We start from the raw sequence: 24,818 nt of genomic DNA, 5'->3' as shown, positions 1-24,818 counted from the left end.
CATCATGGCCCTGATAGATCTATTCTGAGCCCTCCAGTCCAAAGGTTATTAGCATAAAACATGAAAGATAATAAGAGCTGATGAAGGTTTTAGCATCGCATTGCTCAATTAGTCAAATGAACTGAACATGAAAAAGCAGGTGTCTGATCATCTCTCCTAATGTATGATGCCTCAAATGTGCAACGTGTGCTGATATATTTCACCCTTCTCTGGTTTGAACAAGCTTGAGCAATAAATGTAGTCCTTAGTCTTGATTGATCAGACACTTTTGACTTTTAATGGAAAGTAGAATTTTATTTTATTTTATTTTTATTAACCCAGTTGATGTAAAGCTCATCCCTATAGATCACACAGAACATTTGGAAACTAAGCTTAAAAAATAGGGTCATTCAAAAATAATCATTGTGTGATGCCATCACAGAAATAAATAAACTTTATCATATTAAATATAGTGCTGTCAAATGATTAATCATGATTAATCACATCCAAAATCCAAAATAAAAGTAATTTTTTTAATATATGTTTACATGTATTTACATGTATATTCATATAATTGATATTATATATAAATATATTTATTATATAAACAACATATTTTTCCTTAAATATATACACGCATGTGTTTGTATTTATATTGTATATACATCATAAATATACATAGTACACACATATTAGGAGAACAAAAACTTTTATTTTGGATGTGATAAATCGTTTGACAGCACTAATTAAATATGAATATAAACACATTCAGTTTTGATTAAATAAATGCAGCCTTGGTGAGCATAATCTTTAAAAAAAACATTAAAATATTACTTTTTGAATGGCAGTTTATTTTATATATATAATATCTCCTTTGCCATTGAATCTATATATATATATATATATATATATATATATATATATATATATATATATGTATATATATATATATATATATATATATATATATATATGTATATATATATATATATATATATATATATATATATATATATATATATATATATATATATATATATATATACATATGTGTGTGTGTGTGTGTGTGTGTGCGCAAAAAAAACAGGCTGTTTAATCCTGAAAATCACTACAAAAAAATAAACTACTAGAAACTACAAGAAAACTAAACTTCAGGCTTGACTATACTTTATTAGTGGACTCTAGTTGAAAAGGGCTTTTTGAAGGGGCTTGTATGACAGATTTGCCGTGTTTGATTGGTGGTACAGCGAGATGACCTTAAAGTCTATCACGTCCAATGGTGTGGGAGTTTGGTATCGCTGTTCTCTCCAAACTGTATGCTGCTCGTGATTCATCATCTGCAACAGGCCTGGCATCTCTCCGAGAACTTTCATTAAACGTGAAGAAAAGCATACTACGGTATGGCTATCCTGGGTATAAATAATTTCAGGCAGGGAGGAAGGGAAGTTAGGAAGTAGGTTTATTTGCATAGCATACTAATGGATCTTCCTGGCCTACTTAGTCAAGTATGCACACATGAACAGACACAGCATTATGCAATAACACAACTTGTACGTACGCTCACCTACAGTACGTTACATCAATAATTAACACAAATGCTGGCATCTATGCCATTGCCTTCCCTTTGAAAGCAAAAGCAGGCAAAAATGTGCATGTGTGAATTTGCACAACAACAGCAGAACATGTGAGTAGGAAAAACATAGAAACAGTGCTGAATCATTTGGTCCATTTCTGTGTCTCCTTGCTTAGTCTTTTGCCAGAAGGGAAAAAAAGGTAATTGATCCAGCAGGTTTCTTTTTAAAGCTGTACTTCCCTTCTGCTTAGTGTATCCTGGATGTGCAGAATATAGCCAGGACAATAGAGCTCCTTATCTGAGAACACTGCAAAGCCCACTACAGCCCCAAAACGAGCATAAATATAGGTAACATGAATTGAGGAGTCTTTCTTTCTCTCAGTCCCCTCCCTCCTTCTCTTTCTGTCTTCCTGGAGACTCTTCACAGATCTGAATCAGCTGATCTTCCCTCAGTCTGGAGAAACACAAAGCAGGATTTGTGCTGCTGTGGTTTCTCGTCTCTCTCGCTGAAAGAGTGGACGGAAGACTGATGCATCCAACGCTTTGGAAAGGAAACTGATGCAGGATTTAGGCAAAGTATGTGTGTGTGTGTGTGTGCACGCAGGTGTGTGTGTGTGTGTGTGTATGTGTGTGTGTCTGTGTGTGTGTGTGTGTGTGTGCGTGTGTGTGTGTGTGTGTGTGTGAATGCACAAACACCTTGCTCTGAGAATTTGAAAGCTTTGAGCTGATAAGAGTTTTGTTTACAGTGTGGCCAAACATATTTGAACATGTATGCCACACTTAAAAACTTTATTTTGCACAACATAAAAGAAGGTATTTTGAGGACTAGTTTGGTTACCAGTGACTTTCACTGCATGAACAAAAATATTGAGCCATTTCTCAAATCATCTACTTTGGGTTCCATACTTTATGTTAAGCCATAGTAGCATAAACATTTAACACAAAAATAGCTTTAAATTATGTTTTGAGGTTATTTTCACAGCCAAATCAGATTAATTAATCACAACACCCTGTAATTAATTATAATGAATTTAACAAATTTAATTGACGGACAGCCCCAATAACAACATAACAAGGCATTCGTGCATTTAAAAAAGTGTCCAAACACTTTTTTTTATTCTAGGAAGAACAAAAGCTAGCCAAAATGAACGAAGCAGACAGGGCCCCAACCTCTGAACAGATCACCCTGTCCTCTCAGGGGACTCATAGGTCAACTACATTTCCCATGAGGCCATGGGTGAGTCAAGGTCTGTCTGGGGGCCTGGTACATATCTCATATCTGTCAAGGACATGCACACACCAGACAAGAAAAGTCACCAATGATATTGGTAAAATCCAATTTCATTAATTGAAATGAATCTGAAATATAACAATATATAAATATTAGATGAAAAATTTTGCCTTGCCATCTAACCAGAATAAAATATGTTTAAATTGAAAAACTAAAATTACTTAAAAAATTTAATAAATATAGAAATATAATAGAAATATAAAACAAACTAATTAAAATGTCAAAAGTGCATTATAAAATGACTAAAACTTAAACTAAATTTAAAATATAAAAAATGGTTCAATTTGTTTACATCAATTTTGTCTGCATTAACTAATGTTAATTTTTTTTATGTCCATTAAATGCTTTATCCCCCGTCTTAATAAAGTATTTATTTTTATCTGGATTTAACTAACAATGAAACGATTTGAAATTATTAAATGATAATTTCAACATGTTATTAACGTTAACTTCAATATTTACTAATGCATTAGTCAAATTAAAAGTTGTACGTGTTATTTCATTGATATGAGCTGACATGTATTTTTATTAACTATGTTAACAAAGATAAATAAATACTGTAAAAAATGAATTCCTCATTGTTAATGTATTAATAAGTAATGACAAATGAAACTTTATTGTAAAGCGTCACTTTTGTTTTTCCTTTAAAGTTTCACCTCTCAAATGTGCTCAGATTTGTCAAGATCCCGAAGTGTCCAGAAACCTCAGTATGCTTTCACACATTACTCATGAAATTCTTCCAAAACCAAAATATCACATGCAATGGTAATTTATTTTCCAATCTCTTTATTCTTACTGAACATCTCATTTATGTTTATCCTAAGGAATTTTAAGGAAATACACCAGAGATTAAGCTGAAACATAACTTCAGTCTCTTCAGTGATGGAAAAGCATCCTCTGAGCAATAACATTGCACACACTCTGCCTCTCTTATAATCTTACAATCTGTTTAGTTATGAGGTTATGCGAGCACTTTGAAAGATCGACCTGTTCTCTCTGGATAATGTGTCTACAGTCTGTTATTTCATTCTGGTTTCTCTCCTCCCCCACTTAACCTCTCACAACTCTTCCTCTCATATCATGATATCTGCTTTATAGCTCAGGCCACACACACGCACACACATGCTCTCATGTTGTATAATTCCCATTAACAGCGGAGCTTCACTGAAGTGTGTTTGTGCACAAACGTGTGTGTATATGACGAGCTGCTACTTGTTTTTCCCTGACACAAGCAAAATACATGGAATTCATCAGTGTTTAAAAGTTAACCCTTCACAATCTTTATTGATCGACCAGACATCACACATGAATAACCTATCAGAAAGCATGCAATGACTAAGCATGCTTCCTCTTCAAGTCAACGGAGGTTGGGAAAAACCAATTCATCAGTCGCCAGACGCTCAGGTTTGCTGGTAGGTGCTATAAAAGTGGTTCTGGTTGAATCACCATTTCATGCTGAAATAAACGATCTGCTGCCCGGCCTCGAGGCCAACACCCTGATGTTACATTAGCCATTCATCCGACAAACACAAACAAGCATCCTCAAAACAAGTTCACGCAGTGGCGCTGGATGGATCACTGAGAAAATTAACTTCGGGGCCTCCGGGTCATTTCACTAATGAACAACCGGATATTGAACGCTGAAAGCTCAGCCAGACCCCTGGGCATTGACAGACCACGGCGGTCCAACCGTCCTCAGTTCGGCTCACAACCTTCCCAATTTATTTGCTCGGAAGGGCCAAAGTGCACTTCATTAGCCTGATAAAGCACTTTTGAGATCCATAACACCCCTATTTCAAGCTCAGAGTCATTGCCGCTGACCTCTGTTACACAGCCGCAAGCTCTGTCACTCATTTACTCATCAGTTTTTCTGCACGCTAGCTGGTGGCTACAGCTGAGCTTTTGATGCTGGTCAGCATACAGCGTCTTTCAAACTGTGTGCCAGCCGTATTATTTTGTCATCTAGGGTCAGGAATTAACATGACCCCGTTCGTTGTTGTAAAAAACTGGATTACAGGTTACAACTGTTTGAAAATGACCAGGACCTCAAGGATTCTCTAAAACAGACTCGCTGGCGCGGCTGGCAACCAAGTCAGCCAGCGATGAATAATTAATCTACTGTTGCTTCATTAAAACTGTCCAATAAATTTGTGACTATCATTGCTCTAAACAGAGGCATATGATAGCTAAATCTTGCACAATCGCTGTAAAGACTCACTTTAATGTGCCTTGTTAATTTCATCACGAATTTGAGATGATAGTGTGCCATTTTTAAAGAACCACACTTTTTTAAAAAATGGAAATAACTAGTTTTATTTAAGGATGTCTATAATTTAGTTTGCATTGATTCATTTAAATAGCATTTGGTAAGATGAAGGCAGGACCCCTCAGATTAGAAAGCTTTTTGAGCCAATCACTTGAACCATAAATATCATGTGACTAATGCCACAATTCAAGTCAAAGTTGGGAATACCCGAGCTAAAATTTCCACATTCAACCTCAGCTTGCTCATGAACACAAAATGTTATTTATGGATGGATGGATGGATAATATATATACAAATAATGCTTAGAACAGCACTCCATAATATAAAATAATATTATAATAAATTATATCATATAAAACACACAGTATATGCTTAAAATAAATTAATAACTCGCCAAACCTTGACCCCATGGTTTTATGCTTCATCTACTACTAACATACTAACATCAGAGATGCACTTTGACACAGCAGGTGTTTTGATGAATGAACTTTGCTTTAGTCCAAATTTTGGCTTTTTGCCTTTTATTGTATTAAAAATGAAGAACAAACAGGAAAGTAAGGGGAATAGGATCTTGACATGACGCAGGCTGCATTTAAAGACACACAATGACTCTTTATGGCTCACAGGCCACATGCCACAGTTGAGACGTCAGAGTCCAGTTCACAGCAGGATGGGAAGTCATCACATGGCTGTTTGCTCACAGCCAACTTGGTTTCTCTTTAGATAAGGGCAATGAAGGTGATTACTTGAAAAAATAACTTCAGTTTTGTTTTTCTTGCACTCTGTTACATTTAAATCTGATCACAGTGTCCGAAGAAATAATCTAACAATGATTTATGGGATCAGGCTGAGAAAGTGCAGCCTGAGGAACTGAACCGGTTTTCATTCTTACACAATGCAGATCAATAACAACACATAGATAATACAGTATTATTTTAATAGCCAATAATCTTTTTAAAAGCGAGTAGGGTAACATTTTCCAGTTTAACAGTTAAAAGCAACAGAGGGCAAAAGTAACTCAGACTTTTACGGTCAACAAGCTCTGCTATTCGACAGTGCTATAAACATGATGTAGGAAACCCTGACCGGCACATTAAATGCACACATATACAAGTGCTCACAAGGATGTTCCTTGGACCAGATTATAAGGCTTCCTCTATAAAAATGAATTCAGGGTGTTTGATTTGACCACATTTGCCAGTTTGACACAGAGTTGCATAACCAGACAATATAAAATCTGCTTTCATGATTAAAAAAAAATGTCATAAATACATAGCATGCAACTGCTGAGGAATTGGGAACTTAAGAATTGTATTTATGTCAAAATGTGTTCCTTTGCTCTCTGAAAGATTAAATCTTGTATCCAACATCCAGCAATGTGAAAATGTATATCTAATATACAACAATGATCATTATATAGCATAATCTACATAATCTTTCATCTCGATCTTAACATCCAACTTCTTAGGACAAAACACACACCACTTGTATCTCAGTCACTAAAAATATCTGTATATATTCAAATCTACTACTCCCGAGTCTGAGATTATGCTTAGAAACTTTACAACAATAAATAATACATGTAAAAATGTTGCTGTAATTATTTTGTATAAATGTACAAGGAAGTCTGAGACTAAATTGAAAAACGGGACTGTCTGTTTAAACATGTAAGTAGGGCTAAAAATAAATATTAAAGTTATTGCATAAAATTAATGTGTGTGTGTGTGTGTGTGTGTGTATATATATGCAATTACATGTGTGTATATATTATTCTCAATGAATAAAACTATTTAAAAAATCCCCACTTATTCTTGATCAGATACTACCCCATAGAGTTGTAAAAATAAGCATTGATTATGATAAACATCCCTAGCACTTCCAGAGAGAAAGTTGTGATTACGCAGCATCCTTCAGCCCGCTGTGACCCAGCAGAATCAGTGTCCAGCTGTCTGCGTGGACCGGCTCTTACCTTCCGTGTGACAGCTCGAGGAGAGCAGGATGCTCGGAGGTCGGAAGAGGTAAGGCAGGTACCGGGAGAAACATTTCATCTTTCTTTCGTCTGTTTTCCTTTGGGAGGGTCCTTTCCCACCATCCGCGCCGCGATGACAGCAGACCCGGACCGGAGGAGGGATGCTGCTGCTGCTCGCTGGATGCGTGCGGAGTTACAGCAGCATCCTAAACACTTCTCACGCGCGTGTCACGAAGACGTGCTGTGCATCCTCGCAGTTCATCATGTTTTCCGCCCAGAAGGACGGAAGGCTGAGCTGTTTTCCTGAGCTTCGGTTGGGAGGGGCGGTGATGAGGCCAGTTACACTGTCGTTAAATGGACATTTCCCCTCTGACCAGGAAAGTACCGCGCACACCAGACTGATCTCAGAGCTTTATTTAGACGCTCGAAGCAGGACATGAAATCATCCTCATATTTATCAGTGACACTTTAAACTTTTTGCTGTTCAATTTAAAGCTGTCCAATAGCGCCGTCTAATGGTTCTCATGTAGGCCCTATAGCTAGGCTAAATATACATTATATTAATATTCAATCAATTTAAGGCTATATTGATTTATTTTTTAAAGGAGTCAGTCTGTAAGGATAGAAGTGCAGTGCGGGCAACTGATTGTACTGTTTTCTTTTTTCTTTTTCTTTTCTTTCTTTCTTTTTTTTTTTTTTACAAAATCTGAACATTTTTTACAGAGAGGGAAAAACGTTCAATATAAAAACAAATCCATGAGTTGAAAAAATTATTTGATCGTGTCATTGTAATGACTGTAAGTCTGCTAATGACAGCTTCGTTTTCGCATTATTCTCTGAACGCTATACATTTAGATTGTTTTGAAATGTTTTTAAACTCGTTGACTTGTTTAGTTTTCGTGTAGTGATTGTAACGTTATTTAAAGGTTACAGAAAACAAAATTTTCTCTCAGTATTATGACAATCAATTGCAATTAACATTGTAAGGATGTCCAGAGAATATTGTTCTGAACGTTTTCTCTCAACATTATGAGAGAATGTACAGTATATCGAATAGGTTATTTATAGACGAAAGTTATACAAACGTTTTGTTCCTAACATTTGTATAACTTTAAAAAAAAGTTACAGTTATGAGAAAGTTCCCTGTTTTAGCCTAGCATGAAACATACTACCAGACTAAAACTAAAAGACTAGTAGCAAAAACATTAACTAAACAATCAAAAAATACAACAAAATAGGCTACCTGAATGCACTGACAACATTACTATAGTACTATAAAAACAGTACTATAAAAAATATAATCAGTTGTGACTTATCTGGGAACATCATTTTATGTTTTTCACCATAAATTAAAATGTGACTTGTACTTTATTCTCTCAGAAACAAAAGGTATCACTGATACCTTTTTTCAAAAGATACAATTTTGTACCCCTGAAGGGTGCATATTTCTACCTTAAAAGTACATATTGTCTAAAGTTTACACATTAGAACCCTTTTAAAAGGTACCGCCACAGTGACAGCCTTTACACCTTTTTTTCTGAAAGTGTACTATAGCTTCAACCTAAAAGGCTTTTGCAATATTTCACTGTAAAAATACATGTATTGCCTTGATAAATATAATATATTTAAATATATTCAATCTGAGTGGCCAGTGTCAGCAGTTTCAGTAGATCATATATTTTAGCATTAAATTTTGTTTTAAATGATATATTGCCATTGATTTGTTTTGTAGTTTATATGTACTGTTTATGAGTTAATTGCATCATATTTGTTTCTACTTTGTTTAATATGCACAGAGGTCACGCTTAGAAGCAGGGACCATCTGCTTAACCAAACTCAATCTAAAAGTGGTATGGGCATGCAATTCTCTTGTTAACTCCTTAAACAGAAACATGTGTCATAATTCTGATACTGAACACTTAGCTTATTGTTTATTTATTTATATGGACAAATGGCGCCCGACCCCCCCAGTGCAAATGTGAAGATTCATGTATGATATTTGGTGACGGAAATCACACACTGAGTAGTCAGCGAGAGCGGCCAGTGTCTCTGAGAACAGGTGCCATCTGTGCTGGTCCCCCGGGTATCAGCATATCAAAATATCAAAGAGTTCACTCTCACCAACCATCCCTCTCTCTCTCGCGCGCTCTCCTCCTACTCTCTGACACACGCTGCCTGACTCACTGTTGGGAACTCACGCTGGCGTCTTTTTTTAAGAAAGCACTAAAACATCAATGAATATTTATGAGCCACAAGAGCTTCTAAATATAGACTGACAGTCCTGGATATATTGAATCCGAAAAGCTGAAATAATGGTTACCTGCAGATTTGTGTTGTTATATAGTACAGAGCTATAAAAAGGACATGCATCAGTCCAGCTGCAATATGCAATTTTGTGCATGTTTCGGTGAATAGGTAAATGGATTATTCTGCTTGCCACTCAATTAATTAGTAGTCTTGTCTTATTCACAGACATTCTTCAAATTATGAATGTAGCCATTTGACTAATTTCTGAGTTTTATATTTTGGCTCAAAACAATATTTCATACTCAGTATGGCAATATCTTGGCAAGCAGGCTATTTCTGCTTCACTAGCATAATGTCACATCCACGCTCTTGACAAAAATGCAATTATGGGAACACAACAGGTTGTCTGCTAGAAGACAGGGAAATCTTAAAAGTTCAGTGTTTTATCACACATTTCACTGCATAAAGTGGAACACTTATTGAGTATGTGTGTGTGTGTGTGTGTGCATAAAATAATGTTATTAAGTTTATAACAGTAAGGAATAAAAACTACATTTGCAATTATGAATTTATGTGAATATATATTCTCAAAATGTTTCTCTTCATTTGTGCTCAATTGTACTTATTATTATATTATTATTATATTAATTGGTAGAACAATGTGCTTTTAAATAAACGTTTTAATAATTTGATTTGTCAATATAAAAATCAAAATAATTAATCAATATAAAAGCCATTTATAAAATCTGATGACATTTTTAATATAATCACTTTAAAATAGCATACTTAAGTAAAAAAGTTTGTAACATTAAAATACCCAACTGAGAGCGCTGAAAGTAATCACTGAGAGTGCATCGTTGTCCAGATGTCTGTCAGCTCCTACCTTCTGCTGCTGTCACCTCCGATGGACCCTTCACCTGCACCAAGCACCAGATTCGCTCACCTGGACCGCGTCCTTCTCGCAATCAAACAACAGTAATAGTCAGATTTAAAGCCATGTTTTTCAGCTGAAGATTATCTGTCTTCTCATCAGCCAAACACATACCGGGCATGATGCGTCCTTCTCCTGTATTTTGTCTATTAGCAAGGCTACTGTTCCTCGCTGATCACTAATATTATTGAGAAGACGATGCAGGACTCGGCTCTTCTAGTCCTGCTGATGGCGCACATGAGACCAGAAATTGAAATGTCTTGTTTTCATTTTAATGTAGGCTGTCGTCCTAATGTGTTATTGTTTGTAAGGACATCCCACATAGCAAAATATCACTTTGAGAGTCGTATTTAAGATTAAGAACATATACATTTAGGCTTATTAAATGTAGCTTAACTTCCCTCATTATATCAAGAACTTGCAATCATTTGAATCATGAAATCATTGTATAATAATAAAATTTAAAAAAATGCAAAGTGGGTATTGTGTGTCACTAAACGTTGACTTCAATTAAAAGCTGGCACGAAGCAATAATTAGGCTATAGCCTGTGACATTTAGAATGCATTTCTTAAAAACATACCGAGAAAAAAAATCCAGTAAATTTGTTTATTTATTTATGTTTCGTATATTTTATTTACGGTAAAGACAAGATGATTTAGTCAGTTCTCGATTTGCAAATATGTAGCCTACATTAACAAACTGAAAATAACTAGGCTAAAGGCTATATTTTGGGAAAATAAGAGAAAAATAGTAAATAAAATATTTATGAAAAGTATTTTAAAGTTGCGTCATTGGGTTATGTGTCCACCCAGTTACCATCCCCACATTAAAATGAAAGAAAAAAAAAAACAAAAACAAACATGACATCATAAAAGTATGCGTCTCCTCTTTCTATCACTGTATTCTGGTCAGGAGAGGGCGATCTTAAAAAACCCTGATAGGCTACCATAAATTTGTGCCAAACCACAGGACATTATAGAAATGTGGCTATTGTAGATATATCAGCATTAAATTATCTTTCTTTCATAAAAATACTGTACAGTTACATAACGTAATGCAACTATATTATCTGCCAACTGTGAACTTTGATAGGCTACTTTTTAAAGGCACAGCTTAAACCCCATTATAAGCTTAGTTACCCTATACTATTATACTACATACCTTTTTCCCTTTTGATTTGTGTTGCACAATGTAAGTTATTAATACTTAACAACATTAAATGTTCAAAATCTTAAATAAAATCACCTTTTCAAAATAGAAAAGGCGCCTGCACAGCCATCTCACCCGACAGTAAATCATAATATTCACAATTTGGATCCGGTTTTATTTGCAGTAAAACAGGCTGAAATATGTCCGTTCCATTCAGCTAGCCCACGATGCACGTGCATCCCACGGCGATGCTCTCCACCACCGATCTGTAACGGGGAACGCAATTCTTCTGCTTCGTCGGTTTCCTGGTTGGCCGATGGCACAGCAGTCTGCGCACGGGGATCTTGGCGTGGATGAGGGCGCTGGTCATGGTGCGATCCTCCTGCATGGTGAATGGATTGATGCAGCCCTCACACGAGCACACAGCCTCCGGGATGTCCACTGGTTTACGGGACTCATCGTGATTGATTCTGCCCAAAGACATTCAATAAATGGCATAAATAAGGCAAAAGACAGGCCTATACACTTCTACTGGTAAAATTTGTTTTTCCTATTTGCTCACCAAAGTTGCATTTATTTGATCAAAGTAAAAACTACTATTGTGAAAAAATTGTTTTAATAACTAATACATACATATATATATCTATATATCTATATATCTATATATATATATATATATATATATATATATATATATATATATATATATATATATATATATATATATATATCTATATATATATATATATAGATATATATATATATATATATCAAATTGTAAATGGTCCCTGTGACAGCAAAGCTGGGGCAGTATTTGAAAGCATTACATTTTATTTATCAGGGATGCATAAGATTATCATTTATAATGTTACAAATAATATTTGTTTAAAATAAATGCTGTTATTTAAACTTCTATACTAATCCTGAAACTTGCCTGACACTGAAGACTCTTATGTATTAAATTCATACTTCAATTTGAAGCATGTTTTTAAAATATTTATTAAACAGGTCTCTGAGGTCTCTCAATCTTTGATAAGAACATAGGGGTTAAATAATGATAATGTTCATAATGTTTGAATTTCAAAGATGAAACTAACAATGAACTCCATAATTTACTCACCTGTAGGACCAGGGAGAAAGGCTGCGACTGTTTGACATCCAAAGTTTGCGATCCACCACACATTTGTTTACGGATAAGTTGGGATTGTTTCGGACCTGAGACACCATATCCTCGATACTCTTGTCAAAGTCAATTTCAACAGCACCAGGCATCACTCCTGATTCTGGACCTGTCATCATCGGATCTGGGGAGATTTTGATAGAAGAGGCATTCCGGCGAGCATGAGACTCCAGTTTCCGTCTCCGAGACTTTCCTTCTCTACTTCTGTTCTTTGTGTCAGTGGGCATAAACAGGTTCCACACTATCAGGAAGATGAACACCTACAATATGAGGCATTAAGTAAAGGTTTCAATTTATATTCTCATAATGCTTTTTCAAGTAAACAGATATTTTCATTTTATGTGACTCACCTTATTCAATATATTTTTCCACATTGTTTTCAGTCAGACTGCAATAAGTTGTCACATTTGTCTCCTTGCTGTGTATGTATTGAATGGAAGGTGCGTGGGATTACTCATACTGAAGTGTCACGCCTCACACTGACACAGTAGCCTACAGGGACACACCTGAACCAAACAGTTCAAGGTGGGGCCACATCAAAATATATAGCTATATACAAAAATAATTATATTCTGTTCCCATCTGCAACACATTAGATAGACAGGCAGACAGATAGATAGATAGATAGATAGATAGATAGACACACAGACAGACAGAGAGACACACAGACATGCAGACAGATAGACAGATAGATAGTTAGACAGACAGGAAATATAATTAGGAGAAGTTGTGGCCTAATGGTTAGAGATTCAGATTCTTAAACCAAATGTTGTGAGTTCGAGTCTCGGGCCGGCAGGGATTGTCGGTAGGGGAAGTGAATATACAGTGCTCTCTCCACTTTAATACCACGACTGAGGTGCCCTTGAGCAAGGTACGGAACCACCAACAGCTCCCCGGGCACCGCAGCATAACTAGCTGCCCACTGCTCCGTGTGTGTGTTCACTGCTGTGTGTGTGCACTTTGGATGGGTTAAATGCAGAGCATGAACCCAGAGTATGGGTCACCATAATTGGCTGTTTGTCATGTCACTCACTTAGATAAGAAACCTCTATTTCAACAAATTCACCAACTTAAAATAGAAATTTACAGCCATTAGTAAAACAGAACAAATAGAGGTACTATTAGGAGAGGGACAGACAGCAGCACTTGCTTCGAGATACGTGTGGATGTGCCACAGCCACAGTCTGAGAGACAGCAGGTGTGTGTGTGTGTGTGAGAGAGAGATATAGCAAGTGAATGTGTGTGTGGTGTCTGACCTCAGTGTGTTACCCTGTCCACCACAGTGATTCTTAGTATGTTTGTGTGTTTCTATGTAAGTTAAAGACTGTGGTATCAAATGTTCACACGTTATAATTTGTTATAGATAGAGGCAGGCAGGCAGACAGAGAGACAGACAGAGAGACAGACAGACAGACAGCTAGCTAGGTAGGTAGGTAGGTAGGTAGGTAGGTAGGTAGGTAGGTAGGTAGGTAGGTAGGTAGATAGATAGATAGATAGATAGATAGATAGATAGATAGATAGATAGATAGATAGATAGATAGATAGATAGATAGATAGATAGATAGATAGATAGATAGATAGATAGATAGATAGATAGATAGATAGATAGATAGATAGATAGATAGGTAAAAGAGAGTGTATTCTAACAAGGTTACAGGTGCATGAAAGGTTTTCAATAGAATTTTGTCCAATTTCACAGAACACTTACCTTTGTACCTTTGTAGTTTTCATGTGTCTATTCAATGGTATGCACTCAAAAGATCCTTTTTATTCTTAAGTCCCAAAGCCCAGAGAGAACAAACGACCAGACAGAGCTTTATGCGCCTTAGACCCATTCTGTAAACCAAACTACAGGCTAAAGAACGCTGTCTACAGCTACAGATTTGGTCAATCCATGTTTTCCCCTGATCTGGCTCATTCAATGCTATATTCATTTTCACAATGGATGCCATTGAGTGGTGTAAAAGAACACCTGCTTGCATGACATGTCAGGGCAGTGTAGAAGACCTGCAGTTTCAAAGAAAACAGTTGTGGCAAACTGTGTTTTGCTATTTTTCAAGGTTGGTTGGACAAAAGCCAAAAAAACAGACACATAATATTGTGTTGAATAAGAACTGTTTTCAAATTCATTGTCAAATATATCATTCTAATAAAATGATTAGTGACTCAGATGTGCCTTCTTTCTTCTTCTGTGTAACCTTTTGACAAAGGAAGTCCCTTGGATTTTTCTTTTAACTAAAGCACCTGTGAAACTTCACAAGAAATTATGATGTTTTGGATTGAATAAAAACCAGCAAGATTATTACTTTGTTAAACGGATATTCCAACCAAAAAATACAAATCTGTCAATATTTACTCACCTTCATGTCATTATAAACTTATACGACTTTCTTTTTTTCTCTCTGGAACATAAAAAATAAGATATTGTGAGGAATGTAATTAAATAGTTTCTGTTCCCACTGACTTTCATTGTATGGATAAAAAAAAGAAAAAAAAAATACAATGGAATTCAATGGGAACCGAAACTGTTTGGGAAACATTCTTCAGTATATTCTTTTGTGTTTTACAGAGAATGAAATTCATAAAGGTTTGAAATGATATGAGGGTGAGTTTAAATGATGCCGGGAGACAAATATTAATGTTTATTTGCAATATTACTGGTGCATGGCAGTTCATGACATGCTTTATGTTTTTGCTTGGTGAAATTCTAAGATTGTTAAGTGCTGCAAAGTCGGATTCAAGCTGTGGAATATGATAGCATGTTTCTATCTTGGTGGTCCACCAGCTAATCATCTTGGACCAGATATTACACGGCTTGGACCAGTGATAAATCAGCTACCACCTTCCAAAACACAGCTAGCAGCTTAAACTGGACTTACAAGCAACACTATAAAAAGACATAAACTGAGCACTGAGAATTGATCACTTTTGCTGTAGCAAACAACCTGCAAAATAATTAAAGGACTAGCATCCCACTGCTTATTCCCCTGATTTTATATGTATCAATTTCACCTGTTTTTATTTTATTGTATTATTAATTTTATATTTTAAAGATAAGATTTTTTTTTTTATCAGGAAACTTAATTCCTGGAGTAAAAGATCAACCCGTCCACTTAATTATTTAAAGCGAATCATATTTTATACCATTATATTCGATGATATATGTTTCTCATATAGCCCACTTCATTCAGTGAAATGAATGTTCATTTTTTTGTACTCTATGACCCTGCTACCAAACCAAAGAGTACAGAAAACTGACAGCTACTTTGAAATCCCGTTCTATCTATCCATGATCTCGCGAGATTTGCGCTACAACTAATTCTGGCGGAAGTGGTTCTAGAGTCTCTTTTCCGGCGGCCATAGCGACAAGTCGGCAGGGTAAGCTAAGATTGCTAAAGCATTTCTTAAACATCCTTCGCCATCCTCGTGGATCTTTTGTCCTCAAAGTTTAAAACACCCATTATCGCTACACGATATCCCCATTTTTACTTTAGATGTATTATTTTATACGTACGGTGCGATATCTCGGTGGATTTAGTCGCCAAAGCTCAGCCAGTGGCAGCTATAAGGAGCTTTGCTCCTTCCCGTGTGGATGGCTGTATTTTTGGCCAAAACATAAGACCATGCTTTCCGTTTGTGCGTGTTACGTTTTGCGTATAAACGCTCTTCAAACAGCTAAAATATGGGAACTTTAAAGATGTGCTTGCGTATAGTGTCATGTCACGTTGAAATAAGTAGTTACAACAGTACCACGAGCTGTTGAACATGCTTTTCTAATAATTAACGAAAATTACTTAAACAATGTGTCAGCCAGACATAAATGGCAAGCTTTGAGCGTGTTATTGCTTGTAAAATTGGTTATGAAGTATCAATACTGAATTGTCCTTTGAGAAACATGACGTAGTGTATCAAACAAACCCAAGTTAGTGTCGGTGAAGCTGGAGACAGGTTCATTCTTCTACAAACCTTTCTAGTGTGTTGAATGTGGCTTTTTTTGCAACCCAAATACAATGTAGACTTATTTAACAGATGTTTAATTATTTTTTATTCAAATTGAATGTGAATTGTCCTTTCTTTAACAGCCATCATGAAGCTCAATAAGTTTGTGACCTCCTCCCGGCGCAAGAACCGCAAGAGGCACTTCAATGCCCCTTCACACATCCGCAGGAAGATCATGTCCTCCCCTCTGTCCAAAGAGCTCCGCCAGAAGTACAACGCGAGATCCATGCCCATCCGTAAGGATGATGAGGTCCAGGTGAGGACATTCCCAGTTCCTAACTGGTCAATATTGCAGGCTGATGTAAATAAATGTTTAGTATAGTTCTTGTCACCTCGGCGTAAATCAAGGAATGTTATTTTTTTCTCTCATAACCAGGTTGTCCGGGGACACTACAAAGGCCAGCAGATTGGCAAAGTTGTCCAGGTCTACAGGAAGAAGTATGTTATTTACATCGAGCGTGTTCAGCGTGAAAAGGCCAATGGCACCACAGTCCATGTTGGCATCCACCCCAGCAAGGTATATTTTATATCCAGATGTTTGCTTGCATGCTAAACATGAGATATCAGTGTCATTGAAGAAAATAACTTGTGGTTGTCCTACATCTAGAAAGCTAAAATTTTTGATGTAGTTAAAGAGGCTTTAGTGTAAATGCTGTGGAATAATTGATTTTGTTCTGCGTTGCATTTGATACACATTTTACCAATTGTTCTGTTGCCTTGGAAACAAACTCTTGACCTTTACATTGGTAGCACTGAAGCTTCAGGTAAATCCAATTTTAAGGTAGACCATGAAGTCTAGAACTAGTTTTACTGCATCACAACAAGCTCTTGTGCTGCTGAATTGTCATGCCTCTCTTGGATTGAATCCACATTTCCTGACACTTGTCTGATATAAATGGTAACTGTCTTAACAGTTTCTTGATTGGTGCATTTTGACAAATGCTGTATATAATATTTTAATTGTCCAAATATGCATATTTACAGTTATCATGGATTACTTTGTTGAATTCCGATTTGTCCTTATTGATTTGCCAATGTTACCAATTTGCAAATGCATAAGCATGCAGGATCGCATTTGTTAATTGTAGTGGAGTTAAAGACTCTTCAAACAGCTTTGTACTGTTACAGTGTCAGTAGTATATGTAAATGAACAGTGTGTCCTCTTTCATCACTGCACGCAGATATCCCTGTGTTTGTCAGCAAAAGTCTGGCTGATGTTGTTGTCTTTTTTTTTTTTTACTACATATTGAACATTTGAATTGCATTTGTGTTCCTTGTATTCATTTTGTATTCGCAAATCAAAAGTGCTTTATAGCAGAAGAAAATGCCACAGCCCTTTATCTGTTTTCTTTAGTCACATAGCACTTATAAAAAAACTAATCTTATCAGCTGTAAATTACCTAAACATTCAATCCATGATTAAAATCCAAACTATATTACTGAAATGCAAATGCAATTAAATGCTTTTAAACATTTTAACTGTTATAGCCGATGTAATTATTTTTTGATCAATTGCATGTTTTGTGCTATTTTATGTTGATGTTAATAAAATGAATATTTTTGTTCAGGTGGTGATCACCAGGCTAAAGCTTGACAAGGATCGCAAGAAGATCCTTGAGCGCAAGGCCAAGTCCCGACAGGACCTAAAGGGGAAGGGCAAATACAAGGAGGAGACCATTGAGAAAATGCAGGAGTGAAATGATTCTTTTGCTAACAATAAAAGACTGTAAAAACCTGACATTTCTGTGCTTTCATCTTTTATATAAATGTTATGCTTTTGTTTGATATGGCAGTGCTGTTACCAAATTGAACTTGCAATGAGAGCATTTGGATTTAAGCTTGGCTTTAGTGGTATCAATGATTATTTATATAACATCTGAAAATCACAGTTTGAGCAATAGCTGGTTTCTAAACAGAAAAATGAGATCTGGGGAAATTCAAAACTACTTCCTATATAGCCACTTTTTTAACTGATTGGTGTTGTCCATTGTCTTTTTGTCATGTGAAGCAAAATCTCTCGTGTCTCTCAAAAATATGGAAATTTTAAAGTTGTGTTTTAAAGACACTAAATAGTAAAGCATATCTTTATGGTAAATATTTATTTTCTAATTACAAATGACTGGAAATGTGCCAAAGAGAGTGGCAATTTAGAGAATTTCCCACATTGTTCCAGTGTCATTGGACTACAAAATGTTATATTTTACGTTTTAATTTGAAGAGGGTTTTTTTATTCGTTTTTTTAGTCTTATTTACACTTTAAAATATTTGTTTCTATATTTAAATGTATAAAGTAAATTAAAGCTCCAGTAAGTTTAAGTTTTTATCCATTTTAGCGTCATTGGAATACAATTTTCTATATATATATATATATATATATATATATGTGTGTGTGTGTGTTTTTTAATTTGGAGAGGTTTTTATTTTTCCATTTTATTTTAGTTAATGCTTTATTGTAAATAAATATATTGTTCTTATGGTTTTAATTAACTAAAAACCTTGCCTCACAATGCTGCACTAATTGGTTTTAACAATGCAAGAAGTCAGCGGATGACATTTTCAATAATTCATGCTGGTGAAAAGGTTTCACATGACTCTTGAGTAAATTAAATACATTCAAGTAACATACCCCACAAAATGCACTTTCTGTATCTATCAGACCAAAAGTTGTGCAATATCAAAAGAAGGCTGCATATTTACGGTAATCAACATTTGAAGTGTCTCATAAAAGTCGTTATAAGACAAGAATGCGTTTTGGGTTTTAGGAGAACTTTGATAAAATGTTTAGATCCACTTCAAATGTTGCCTAGTGTAGTTTGGTGTGAGTGCAGAGGAAGAGGTGAGACATCAGTCATATGTCTGTGCTGTTCAGGGCCTGAGGAGTCACATGACCGTCACCGTCCACACAGCAGTGTCGGGCGCGAGCGCTGTGGAGTCTACGAAGTTTATTTTATAGAAAATAAGTTATTAAACCTCGACCTACAAAGAAACACCATGGCGGCCACATCGTTTGTGATAGCTATGTCAGTTATGACTTTGTTTTGGGGTCTTATTGGAGGAGTTATTCCCTGGTTTATCCCTAAAGGACCGAATCGAGGGTGAGCAACATTAGCATTTCCTTAAACGAAAGTTTACTGTATTAAACTAACTATACGAACCTCTAGTTACCGATGTTATTGAAAAGTTATAAATCCAAAGGCTTTATTAACAACATATGTTCTTAAATGATACAGTTTATCGTTTTTATTTAGTTTAGGAAGACATTACGAAAGCCATCAAGTGAGCGTCACGATAAAATAAAGTTTCTGATTTGACTTGTGTGACAACAGCAAATACGTTAAATTAAAATATAAAGTATCTCGCACGAATTAAAAGCAAATGTATTCAATATTATTTGTAAAATGAATATATGAATGTCTGGATCATGTGACTGTGCCAAGTGCACAAGGGTGATTTAAAGAAACACGTTTAACATTCGTGGTTTTTTATTCATAGTATGTTATTTATTTATAAGAAGTGTTAAATAACTTTTTTTGTTCCATTTTAGAGTCATTGTGACAATGCTGGTCCTAACTGCAGTCTGTTGCTACCTTTTGTAAGTACATTGTCTTTAAATGATCTTCTTTACACATTTCTAGAGACTCAATAGTGTTAATGTGTTAAAATAGAGAGATTGTTCTATTCTGTGTCAGCTGAAGGTCAGACACAGCCTTTGGGCAACTCCAGTATTGATTAAAAAAAGAAAGACAGCACATCCAGGCTATGTCATGTGCAGTTTACTCCAGATTCAGATAATACACTGGCACACAGTTTATTTTTACAAATGTGTTAAATAAGATAATAATTGGTCTGAGCTGTCCCACTTTGATGTGAATTATTCATTATTTTGAAGAAATAGGATAGTGTTTGTCCTCTAAGAGCCACTAGGAGACAGTGCAGACCATATTTTTGCTGCCACATCAGTTCCTGAATTCAGTCTCTTGGAAATATTTAATTTTGACTGTCATGCTCGTCACTCTGTACTTTTGGATATGTTTCAGCTGGCTGATTGCTATTCTGGCACAGCTGAATCCGTTGCTTGGACCAGTACTGACCAACGATACCATCTGGTACCTCAACCAACACTGGCAGTAGTGTCCAATTGTTTCTTCACAAAGCAGGTTAGCAGATCATCTTTCACATTATCCACCTTATTTTTCCTGTAAGAGCAGACACGGCCATTTGTAAATTGTATGGGTCTGGCTTCCAGTCTCATCTGTGTGCAGCTATTTTTAGCTGTACAAAACCAGTCATTTTGCTGCTTGATATTGCAAATAATTTCTTAATTATGAACACACTGGTTTGTAGTGCAAACAGTTGCCCACCCATAGGCTTACTTCAATGATGAAGAATAAGGTGGATAAATAGTCTACTAACATATTTAATTATGTAAATGATTTAATTGTTGTCCTGTTCACTTCTTTGCAGATGCTGGAAACTTGTAAATTGCCAAAAACGTCAGTAAACTCTATTTAACTGAAGCTTTAAATGCTGTTCTCTTAACTCAAAGAATGACCACCAAGAAATTTTGTGTTGTTTTTATTAATTTGATCTTTTGTTCTAGGAATTGCAATTAAATCTTGTGTTTTTGTCTTTATGTGTGTATATGTACATCACCTTTGTCTGTGTATAGTTTGAGTTTAATGACCTGATTAATGTTGGAAGAATTAACACGTCCCATTCATACATGTATGATTTCAAATGTCAAATAAAATTAAGAATGAGAATGATTTGTCATTTATTGAAGGTTTGCATTGTGCCCGGTGTTTAAAATCATGACTGAATGGGTACAACAGTATATAATATATATATATATATATATATATATATATATAAAAAAAAGCATTTTGCAGACTTCTTAAAATCACACAAAGTGGTAGGCCATCTAAGATGATTTTGTCATAGTGTATCTTTGGGGATTCTGGGACGTGACATTGTGCATTCGCATTCCTCTCGGTGAGAAAGCCCATCGGAGGAGACGTCGCTGTGGTTCTGCTCTTTGGCTTGGCACACAGGACAGCAAGCCGTCAGGCCACGCTCTCTGCAGGTGGTGCACGACAGAACCAGCTGGCAGCAGAAGTCTGTGGAGCACAGCTGATATTGATCCCATGGGCAACTACAATATCTGCACTCTAGGGAAAGGAGATGTAAATAATGTTAAGTTTGTCACTCCATACAATCACTTTCAAAAAACTCACATGAGTACACACCTGAAATGACGTCCTCATTGAATGCGATGGCATAACGGTCATCAAACACAAAGAGTTTACCACGGTAGAAGCCATCGGGGAACTGCTCTAAGTATTTGTGAATGCCTCCTTTCAGCTGGTACACCTCCTTGCATACATTCTGAAGAATAATATACATGTTTTAGAATGGCATTACAAAGATATGTCATTTATTTTCCCCATTCAGACTTACTTTTGATTTGAGATAAGCAGAGCCTCGCTCACAGCGGATGCCTCCTGTACAGTACATCAGAACCTTTTTGTCCCGGAAGACATCCAAATTTTTATCCACGTAGTCTGGGAAGTAGCTGAATTTCCGAATGTTGGGGGCCAAACACTGACTGAACTGACCCTGAAAACATACTGAACTATTAGCTGTAATGCACATACAGTTCTAGGATCACTGACTTTCAAACTACTTACAATTTTGCTCTCATAGAAGTTTCTGCAGTCCAGAAGTATTGTATCATTGCCCGAGGTCTGATTTTCAACAAACGCCTTCACTTCTTTGTGAAATTCCTTTGGCTCCAAGTGTATTCCTTTTTGAAGTACAACATTCACATCAATACGATAGATTGATATACATAAACTAAAATACAGTAAAACTAATATTGTGAAATATTGTTACAACTTTTCTATTTTAATATATTTAAAAAGAATTAGTTATTGTGATGGCAAAACTGAATTTTCAGCATTATTACTCCAGTCTTCAGTGTTACGTGATCCTTCAGAAATCATTCCAATATGCTGAATTAGTGCTTAAGAAACATTTCTGATCATCATCAGTGTTGAAAACAGTTGTGGTGATATTTTTGTGGAAAATGTAAGATATTTTTTGATGAACAGTAAGTTCAAATGAACAGCATTTGAAACTGACATTAGAAATGTATTTACTGTAACTTTTGATTACTTTATGCATCTTTAATGAACATAAGTATTAATATCTTCAAAAAAACTATATATTTACATAGGCACACTGAACAAACAATTTTACTATGTATCAAGCAAGTTGTAAAGTGTTTCTCTTACCAGCCAATCTGTAGGAAATGATAGCTGGATCTACACCCATAGGGACAATTTCTTTGTAAACACCAACCTTCAAATCAGAAAAGCACGCTGCACCTCCTTCACTTTTCTGAGGGAAAGTCAGTGAAATGCATAGGTAATTAAAGACACTATTTATGGGGGATTCAGACCCCATCTTTCATCTTGGAAAACAAATGTTATGCCTTTAACATCTTCCTTTACCTAAAGTGCCAAAACTTTAAAATTTGGTTAAATTAAATTTTATTATTTCTCTTTCCAGAAAAACATATGCCACTTTGATTGTCAGTCAGTCTTATAATCTCTAAGCACCACTAAGATGACATCTGGTTATTATGAGCATTATTGCATTGCATTTTATGCATCTTATCAGTGTTATCCTGGACAGTGGCACAGATACTTTACCTTGAAATCCTGTACTTGCATTATTTTGAAGGCTGGATGTGACAGCATTGCCTTGATGTAAAGATTAGTGGCTGTTTTGGTGCCACCAACCGTTCCATTGATACCTTCAGTAGCCACTCGTACCTGGAGAAGAACAACCTCAATCCAATAACAGTCTAGAACAAATCTGATTTATGACTTGTGGTTGCTTTTATTTACCTTTCCTGTTAGTTTAAGTTTTAAACACAGCTCTCTCTGCCACTGACAAATGATCTGAGGATCATTTAACTGATGGTAGCAGTAATACAGCAGAACTTCACCTGGACCCCTAAAACAGAGGAACTCCATAAAAATCACAAGACTTCATATAAGAAGAGCAAATGATATCTGATACACCTAAGTACCTGATGAGGTCATCCTCTGAGATATGGCTTGTATTAGGGATCCAGGATGATACATCTGTTGATTCTTCATTACTGGACTCTTCCTCGCTGTGAGTCTGGTGGAGCATCTCGTCCAGTGTTTCAGTGGTCAGCTGGTGGATCTCACTGGCATGGTTGTTGGCAATATGTTTGTTGATTGATGATGACTCGTTGAATGGCTGTCCACAGCAGTGCCAAAGAGCTGCTGAGCTGTTTTCACAGGCTGGAGGAACTTTCTTGGATGCCACAAATTTCGCAAATGTCTAAACACCATGGGGAAAGTAACGTTATTGCTATTAAACACCACAATCATCATATCAATAAGCGTGGCTTAAAATCAACACTGTACTCACCATTTTCTTGACATGAGAGTACAGTTTCCTTGTTGCTGAAAAGTCTGGTTTGTCCGCTTTATGGACCTCTGGACCAAGACTCTCAACGTCCAAATCAACAAGCATACTTGCCATTATAATCTCCAATAACTGAGAAAAAACAACTATTACCTATCGCAGTTCACAATCTGATACTTTAAAAACAAAACACCACCCTTAAAACCTGCATATAAAGAAGTTTAACCTCTTTTAATGCAATTTATGTCGTTAACCCTTGACCGGTTTATTGAACAATACTGATGGGTTAATAATAAAACTAAACATAGAAGAAAACTAAACGTGGATTCATGGCTGTCGAGATAAAATGAGGCGCATCTACCGGTGTCCGACTCGCGAATGATTCACTCTTTTGAATGGATCTTTTCATTGAATCAGATTCTAAATTACTATTCATAAGGTAAATTATAGCTACAACAAACTTGACTGGGACTAACGATAAACACAGTTATTATAATATAAATTTTAAAGCATGATTTTTTTACACTGCAAGAACAATTAATAGGCTAAACTTTCGTTCGTTTGCAAACATTAAACGTTCAAAACAGCAAAAAGAGAAAAACTAAAATAAATAAAATGTTTCTGAGGAATATACGTTTTTCAGCATCAACCAGGGATCGTAATCCTTCAATAGTTGTGTAAAAAAAATCAATGAATTGTTTTTCTCGAATTGTGTGAAAACAAACTTCTCGAAAGAATTGATTCTTGGTGTTGAATCGGACTTCTCTTC

At 35.8% G+C, this 24,818-nt stretch overlaps 6 protein-coding genes across 6 annotated transcripts in view; 3 read left to right on the top strand and 3 right to left on the bottom strand.

Annotated features, from left to right (window-relative positions):
• LOC113113856 (serine/threonine-protein phosphatase 2A 55 kDa regulatory subunit B beta isoform-like) overlaps window positions 1–7,465 on the bottom strand; it is a 52,505-nt gene extending 45,040 nt beyond the window's left edge. The window contains exon 1 of the mRNA XM_026280372.1: window positions 7,079–7,465. Within this exon, the coding sequence (XP_026136157.1) occupies window positions 7,079–7,157 (79 nt within the window). The 5' untranslated portion in view covers window positions 7,158–7,465. The remainder of the gene's footprint in view (window positions 1–7,078) is intronic.
• The window catches only part of LOC113113858 (RING finger protein 44), a 1,123,463-nt gene that overhangs the window by 742,179 nt on the left and 356,466 nt on the right, over window positions 1–24,818 (top strand). The gene's annotated exons all lie outside the window — the stretch shown is intronic.
• Window positions 10,816–13,087, bottom strand: LOC113113867 (interleukin-17B-like). The gene is made up of 3 exons (XM_026280389.1): window positions 12,937–13,087; window positions 12,527–12,846; window positions 10,816–11,876 (listed from the first exon to the last, which is right to left on the bottom strand). The coding sequence occupies exons 1-3, from the start codon at window positions 12,958–12,960 to the stop codon at window positions 11,624–11,626; spliced, it is 597 nt and encodes a 198-aa protein (XP_026136174.1). The 5' UTR covers window positions 12,961–13,087; the 3' UTR covers window positions 10,816–11,623.
• rpl26 (ribosomal protein L26) lies at window positions 15,842–18,323 on the top strand. Its single transcript, XM_026280393.1, has 4 exons — window positions 15,842–15,964; window positions 16,669–16,841; window positions 16,962–17,102; window positions 18,154–18,323. The coding sequence occupies exons 2-4, from the start codon at window positions 16,674–16,676 to the stop codon at window positions 18,280–18,282; spliced, it is 438 nt and encodes a 145-aa protein (XP_026136178.1). The 5' UTR covers window positions 15,842–15,964; window positions 16,669–16,673; the 3' UTR covers window positions 18,283–18,323.
• On the top strand, window positions 19,449–21,348 carry LOC113113866 (V-type proton ATPase subunit e 1-like). The gene is made up of 4 exons (XM_026280388.1): window positions 19,449–19,680; window positions 20,130–20,177; window positions 20,623–20,742; window positions 21,050–21,348. Exons 1-3 carry the CDS (start codon window positions 19,577–19,579, stop codon window positions 20,714–20,716), a joined length of 246 nt encoding a protein of 81 aa, XP_026136173.1. The 5' UTR covers window positions 19,449–19,576; the 3' UTR covers window positions 20,717–20,742; window positions 21,050–21,348.
• Window positions 21,145–24,710, bottom strand: tstd2 (thiosulfate sulfurtransferase like domain containing 2). Its single transcript, XM_026280370.1, has 10 exons — window positions 24,684–24,710; window positions 24,053–24,181; window positions 23,682–23,962; window positions 23,497–23,605; window positions 23,299–23,421; window positions 22,879–22,984; window positions 22,273–22,388; window positions 22,043–22,201; window positions 21,832–21,970; window positions 21,145–21,753 (listed from the first exon to the last, which is right to left on the bottom strand). The coding sequence occupies exons 1-10, from the start codon at window positions 24,693–24,695 to the stop codon at window positions 21,521–21,523; spliced, it is 1,407 nt and encodes a 468-aa protein (XP_026136155.1). The 5' UTR covers window positions 24,696–24,710; the 3' UTR covers window positions 21,145–21,520.

The sequence above is a fragment of the Carassius auratus genome, chromosome 14, assembly GCF_003368295.1.
Source record: "Carassius auratus strain Wakin chromosome 14, ASM336829v1, whole genome shotgun sequence".
In the NCBI taxonomy this organism is placed as follows: domain Eukaryota; kingdom Metazoa; phylum Chordata; class Actinopteri; order Cypriniformes; family Cyprinidae; genus Carassius; species Carassius auratus.
This window is presented reverse-complemented; position numbering and strand designations above follow the sequence as displayed.